The following is a 6,346-nucleotide window of genomic DNA, read 5'->3' on the forward strand; positions in this document are numbered from 1 at the left end:
TTATTAGATAGTGGAGGAGTGCAGAGGAAAATTAATTTCTTGTTAAATTTATTAATATAAAAGTTTCATAAAAATCTTTAAATTCAATTTGAAGGGTAATGAATGTCTTTTGTTCATCTGTTGTTGTAAATCTTCTTCTTCAAACTCTTCACACGCAATATTAAAATACTTACCTTAAACTGGGCATTGATTTGCCTTTGATAAGATTACTAGCGGGTTCACGTGATATCATGGAAGCTGAACGTGACAATTTCTTTTCACCAGTGTCCAAACTGCGATGATATTCCTTTTTGAGGGAAAAAACAATTGTGCAAGATAAAAAGATAAGATTGAGAAGAAAATTTTTATGACGCTACACTACTTGTTGTACCAGGATATTTTAAGATTGTGCGGATTTATGCAGTGCACAGAAGAATTTGAGGAAGATCTTCCTGTTACTCTAAGAGCACGAGTTCAACCTACAGGTCGTTGAGCTATTTTGATGAAATTTGGCGTATCTGACGTATCTTGTTCCAAGGATGGTTCGGGCTGGATAACTTGTTCAATCATTTCCCACGGAACCCCTTATATCGAAAAATCGAAATAATCTGAATGGCATAAACGTGAGCTATACACGAGGTCACATACCATTTTGTTGTTAATTCTATATAGTGGTAACTCTACCTGATCTTGCTGGAAAATTTCACACTAATTTCAGACAACTTAGTAGGATGAGTTTACAATATGTCTGAGTTAATATATATAGTATATAGTATAATAAAAATTAATTCAATGAAAGTTACTCGCGGGTGTATATGCAAACTGAAGAATATACTTTCGCAAACAAATTTCAAAAAACAAGACTGACGGACGGACAAGCTTTCGTCAATGCAGAAAGTGATTGTGAATCGGCAGGGATGATAAAAGGATCGTCTCCTGGGTGTTGCATACCTTCGCACAAATTTAATATGCCATTGTGCCACAATTGATGTAGGGTATAAAAAAAAATAAACGGAAAGATATAAAAGTGCTTTAACATAGTAATCTTACTGCATGCTGCAGTGATATCTTGCCATTGGCGGAACCTGTATCTAGGCCTATTTTTTCCAAATTCTTTTCCGATTTGGAGAACATTTTTGTCTCGACAAACGCTCGCAAATCCGACATTTTAACGCGTTTCTTTTTCTCGCTACCGCGACGCTCTGCAGTCGGACTCCCTTCATCTAGAAAATACAACGCAAATTATTTCAGCTCAGTTGACGTTCCAGTTTGGTTTTCTTTTCAAAGTTCTCTCAAAAGTCTTACCCGTGGTACCAATTGTTGTTGGAGCTTCAGGTATTTCAATAAAATTCTTAGTAATAGAACTGCCAGGACTATCGCGATTATTGCTGCCAGGCCCCTGATATAATGAGATTTCAATCTGGGGTATTGGTAACGAATTGGAACGCTTTCGTGGCTGATTTATTGTTATAGCAGCTTCCTCACCTATTTCACTTAATCTTAAAGAAACAGACAATGGGTGATCACATTGGGCATCTTCGAGTTAAAAGAAAACTAAATAAATTTTTTTTACCGATTGTATAAGTATTGGAGACTCCAGAAAATTCCCTCCTCTTGCCAATGCGAAATGAAAAGACATCGCATCACGGCCACATCTAAGAAAGTGGCTGCTGATATATCAGCCTTATAACTAGACGATCCGTTTGAATCGCTTTCTTTGTCCATAGAAGCACTTCTTTTCTCTTTAAGGGAAGCTCCACGCATCAACTCCTGTTGCTCGAATTCAAATTTCGTTGCCGGTTTGTCTTTATCACGGGAATGCACTGACTGCCGACTACCGCGACGACTTTGTGGTTGTTGTTGCTGCAATAGACTAGCATCCGCCTGCATTTAGTAAATAAATTTATCTCATTTAGAAATGTAACTTTAAAAAAATAATTATTGAATTAATCTACCGTAAAAAATGAGTTATCCATTAAATGGGAAGCCGAGGGCAAACGGAAAATTACAACTCGTTCATCTTCAACGCTCGACGCTTCTTCTGGTATGGTTTCAGGGAACGCGAACTCCTTAGGTGATGAAATCCATGAGCTCTGGAAAAATACTTTTCGTTTTTAGATCAACTGATAAATTAATCTTGCAACTTAGTTCAATACTTCTTCGTCCTGACGGATTGTTTGCTCTGAACCACCACTTTGAGGTGAACCGGGTGACATAGCATCAGCGTCTAAAGAATGTTTGCCTTAATGGGCGCAGGGATTAAGACAAATAGATAATGAGACATTTTGAACATGATTTCAAACAACACTTTACTCTTACGGCCTGAATAAATATCAGTTGATCCTTTGGGTGTAGGAGCACATAAAAGATTTCTGGCTTTTGGCTTAACCGGAGCTGTAAAACACGGTGCGCCGGGCGCACGATTATCCCACATACCTTGCCATAATTTTATGCCGTTCTCTAAGCGGAAATTCTGAAAATCCGATTCTTTCAAATGGTGGATAATCGGAGCAAATAGATAAACGAATAGCTGGAAAGCAATGAAGCCACAAGTAAATATTTTCTTTGGGATTAAGATTTCTCCAAACGATTTTACCGTTATTGTGGGTATTGAAAATAAGTACTGCTCAATGGACTTTGTCTTATTCTCACCACCGTCGGAGAGTATCTCGTCGGTGGAGCCCACTTCATCATCAACGCATTCTTCAGCAGCGTACAATAAAATCCATTGCATTGTATATAACAGTTTCGTTTCTACAGCTCCGATAGCTTGCATATCTTTGACACGATTATGTAATAAAGCTGCTACGCAATGCATAACATGTGGGAGAGCCGCTTGCAATAAACGCCATCTGGGTATGGCCCCCAATGCCTTGGTCAATGGCGGCGACAAACCAAACTGAATATTTTGCACAAGAACTTTTTCAAATGACTAAAATGGATAGAACAGGTGCGCCAAAGTATAAATTTGCTTAAAAAATCTTCTCATGAAAATTTTTGAAAAAATATATATTACCTTGCATGCCTCTTTTGATTCCTTTAGATTCAAATTTTAGCGATTCATTTAAAAAAGATTGAACATAAACATCGTAACATTATTTTAAACGCCTTTGTTTTATACTTTCATGTCTTTCGTGAATGTGAAACTAATGACTAATAACAATAACATTCAAAACGTACTTTACATGCAGTCTATAGAGAATCAAGCAAAATGTATTTACATATTGAAATGAAAACATAGCACATGCATGCTCATATCATTACAAGCGTTTCATTCAGTTAAAACGGTTAGAAACTACTTTTTTTTAGACCTTTTTCTAAGCAGCATGGATAGCTAGTTGCAGAAGTTACACACCATGCAAGAGTGCTTCTATATGCCATTTTCAAAAATTTGAATAAGAAATGAAAGTAATTCCTAATTATTATCGACAATTTCGAGCATTGTATCGCTTTCCAGAAATCGCCAGAAAAAGAGATAGAGAAACAATAAGGAAACGGAAAACGCAGATGATCTTTTTAGGAGATAAGAATATTTGCACTAATTCTTGCTGCCTCTCGGCAAGACGTTTCCGACGTGTTTGTGTGTTCGTAAAGCAAGATAGCATACGTGGATGTTTCGAGGTTTTTATCAGATTGTTATGCATTTCTTCTGCAAAAGATCGTATACTGCGTCCTGGAGATGGAAATTTCCAGAACTGAATGATATTTAGGATATTGACGCTAGCTAGAAGTTAGTTTCTGCTTTTAGATATTTCTAACTCTGTTCTTGCGATGTTCAGAGTACGATCACGGATGCTCAGTGTGATTCCGAAATGAAGCGCGGAACCATATCCTTACGGAGCATATTCTGAGTAAGTTGCTAATATAATCTTTTCGATGTAGCAAAAGGAACAACGATCTTAATCTATTTAAAAAAAAAAAAAAGATCCGCCTGAGTAGCCGAAGGGGAGGAATCCCGGCTAGCAAGTCAATGGTCGTGGGTTCGAATCTCAAGTGCGGTAGAGTTTTTAATAAAAGCCGATAGCCTTAGGTGCTTTTAAGAGTATAGTCTTAGAATTTATTTCTCTGGCGAAATTAATAATAATAATAATAATAATAATATTTTAAAAAAACTTAAATAAACCCATTAGCGGACAGTACAAATTTCAGCAAATCAACAGCAGATGATTTACTGAGTCGTTTAAAAAAGAGTTCTATGCCACCACGAATTGTTTCTTTTGGACCTTAATAAAGTTGAAGTTAAAATTCATGAATCCGTCAAGATATTCGTAATTTGATTAAAAATATTTTGTAACTATAGCCATAGTATAATTGTTTGTATATGCCAGTAACATCCACGACGATACCTACACACTTTTTCAACTAACTATTAGTAATATGTTAAATTTATAGAGCGTCATCTATTTCGTAGTCAGGGTTTAGTAGTTCTTCTCCAGTAACTTATGTACATTTGAATTTTCATCGAAGGCATCATATGCTTAATATAATGTTTGCAAATTTACGATGAGGTTCGCTCAACGAACGTTGGACGCATTTGTTGTTGTTTCCAGTTTTGGCATTGTTACGTGGGATACATTCCACGGGTAATTTCACGTTTTGTCGATATCAATTGACGACCGTGCGTTTATGCGATTTCTCTCCGCTGGCTTTGTTTTTTGCGGGATCGAACAATCCTCAAACTCTTTACAGATATCCGTCAAGTTATGGCCGAGCTATTGCTCGTTATGCGCAAAGAAGTCATTGAAAATTGCTTGAAAATAATTCACTCCTGTAAGATGTCCTTTTTGTATTTTGCAAACAATGCCAATCAGAAGTGGGTTTACCTTCGAAAAAACAATTTGCGAGATAAGGTAAAAAGATAAGATTTGAAAGAAAATCTTTATAATGCCGGTTTTACACCGTGTATTACTTGTGGTAGGTGGTAGGTATTCAATTTTGAAGGACTTGAGAAAGTTCCGTCTCTTATAATAAGCTGGGCTGTCCGTACGTCCGCCTTGTAACTTGCAGATCGCAATTTTTGAGATATTTTAACGGAATTTTAATGGTGTACCCCGATGTATCTTGTCCCAAGCGCGAACGCTATTTAAAATGGCTCGGGCCGGACCACTGGTTCGACAACTTCTCATATGATGCCTTACTTTCAAAAGTCGTTATACGAATAATTGTGTTAAGCGAAATAGTTTAAGGTACTTAATGGCTGGCTGTGGCCCGCCTTTTCTTTTCTATTTCTTCAATACCTAATTCGCATGAAGGTGAACTTTGAATGAAGCCGTAGTTACTTTCGGAACAGCACTATGTATGAATTTGTATAAAATTAAAGGAAAAATAATTGTCTTTGAAATTGCAATGCTATGAGAGCATTTATGTCCGTCAATGTGTTAACACTAACGTATTGACTGCTATGGTTTAATAGGAGGAAGGAAGAAAATTCAAAGTTTCAAATTTGCGTAAATCTAAATACATTAAGAAAATAAAGTTGCTTTCAAATAAAAAATAAGTCAACGACTGCAACATTTATAAGGAGAAAATAACGAATAGAGATAATGCTGTTAAAAAGAAATTATTTATTTATTTAGTCATTCATTCATTCATTCATTCATTCATTGATTCATTAATTGATTCATTCATTGATTCATCCATTTCGAAAAGAAACACTACCGCAGCATAATGGCAACTTACATGGTGTCCCGGTGCATGTTGACAAAACTACATTAAAATGTAGACACAAGAGACACAAGAACAGTTTACAGTTTACAATAAACAATAATTTTATATTAGTTGTAGGTTTCATTTGGTTTTTTTTTTTTTGTTTTTTTTAATAATTTATAGGAATATTTATTCAATATTTTTAAGTTAATTAATTTATTATTATTTAATTAATGTTTTATAGACGTTTGTTGTGTAAGCATACGAAAAAAAAAAAAAAAGAAAAAGAGTTAAGAATAAATTATAAAAATCAAAGAAAAAACATTTATTATCACATTTATAAAGAGTAACGCAACTCAATCAATCTAACTGTTCATTGCATTAATGGTAAATGCAATTAAAATGCAATTTCTTGATGAATTTAATTTAATTATTGAGTTCTTCTTATATACTCGGGTGTAGACCTGTAGACTGTGAATTGCGTTGCGCACATATCTTCAAAGACAAATTGCAATAAACGAATGAAATAAAATTCATTTTCTTTTTTTAAATTATTTATTCTATTTTAACTTTGAAACTTTGAGTTCTGACTTCTTTTACTTTTATTTTTAATTTTAAATTTAATTCATTTTTTTGTTGGTTTGTTTGTTTGTTTAATTTTTATATAAATACATACACACACACACACACACACACACACACACACACACACACACACACA

General features: G+C 34.9%; 1 protein-coding gene across 13 annotated transcripts in view; it reads right to left on the minus strand.

Annotated features, from left to right (window-relative positions):
* Window positions 1-6,346, minus strand: part of LOC119638788 (protein unc-80 homolog) — a 29,859-nt gene that overhangs the window by 17,404 nt on the left and 6,109 nt on the right. For all 13 annotated transcript variants that reach the window (XM_038035811.1, XM_038035812.1, XM_038035801.1 and 10 more), the window contains exons 3-12: window positions 5,659-5,685; window positions 2,996-3,016; window positions 2,576-2,911; window positions 2,299-2,509; window positions 2,136-2,221; window positions 1,935-2,072; window positions 1,553-1,863; window positions 1,285-1,478; window positions 1,030-1,202; window positions 174-286 (exon numbers count right to left, since the gene is read on the minus strand). In XM_038035811.1, the coding sequence (XP_037891739.1) occupies window positions 174-286; window positions 1,030-1,202; window positions 1,285-1,478; window positions 1,553-1,863; window positions 1,935-2,072; window positions 2,136-2,221; window positions 2,299-2,509; window positions 2,576-2,911; window positions 2,996-3,016; window positions 5,659-5,685 (1,610 nt within the window). The remainder of the gene's footprint in view (window positions 1-173; window positions 287-1,029; window positions 1,203-1,284; window positions 1,479-1,552; window positions 1,864-1,934; window positions 2,073-2,135; window positions 2,222-2,298; window positions 2,510-2,575; window positions 2,912-2,995; window positions 3,017-5,658; window positions 5,686-6,346) is intronic.

Source organism: Glossina fuscipes, unplaced genomic scaffold (genome assembly GCF_014805625.2).
Source record: "Glossina fuscipes isolate IAEA_lab_2018 unplaced genomic scaffold, Yale_Gfus_2 109, whole genome shotgun sequence".
In the NCBI taxonomy this organism is placed as follows: domain Eukaryota; kingdom Metazoa; phylum Arthropoda; class Insecta; order Diptera; family Glossinidae; genus Glossina; species Glossina fuscipes.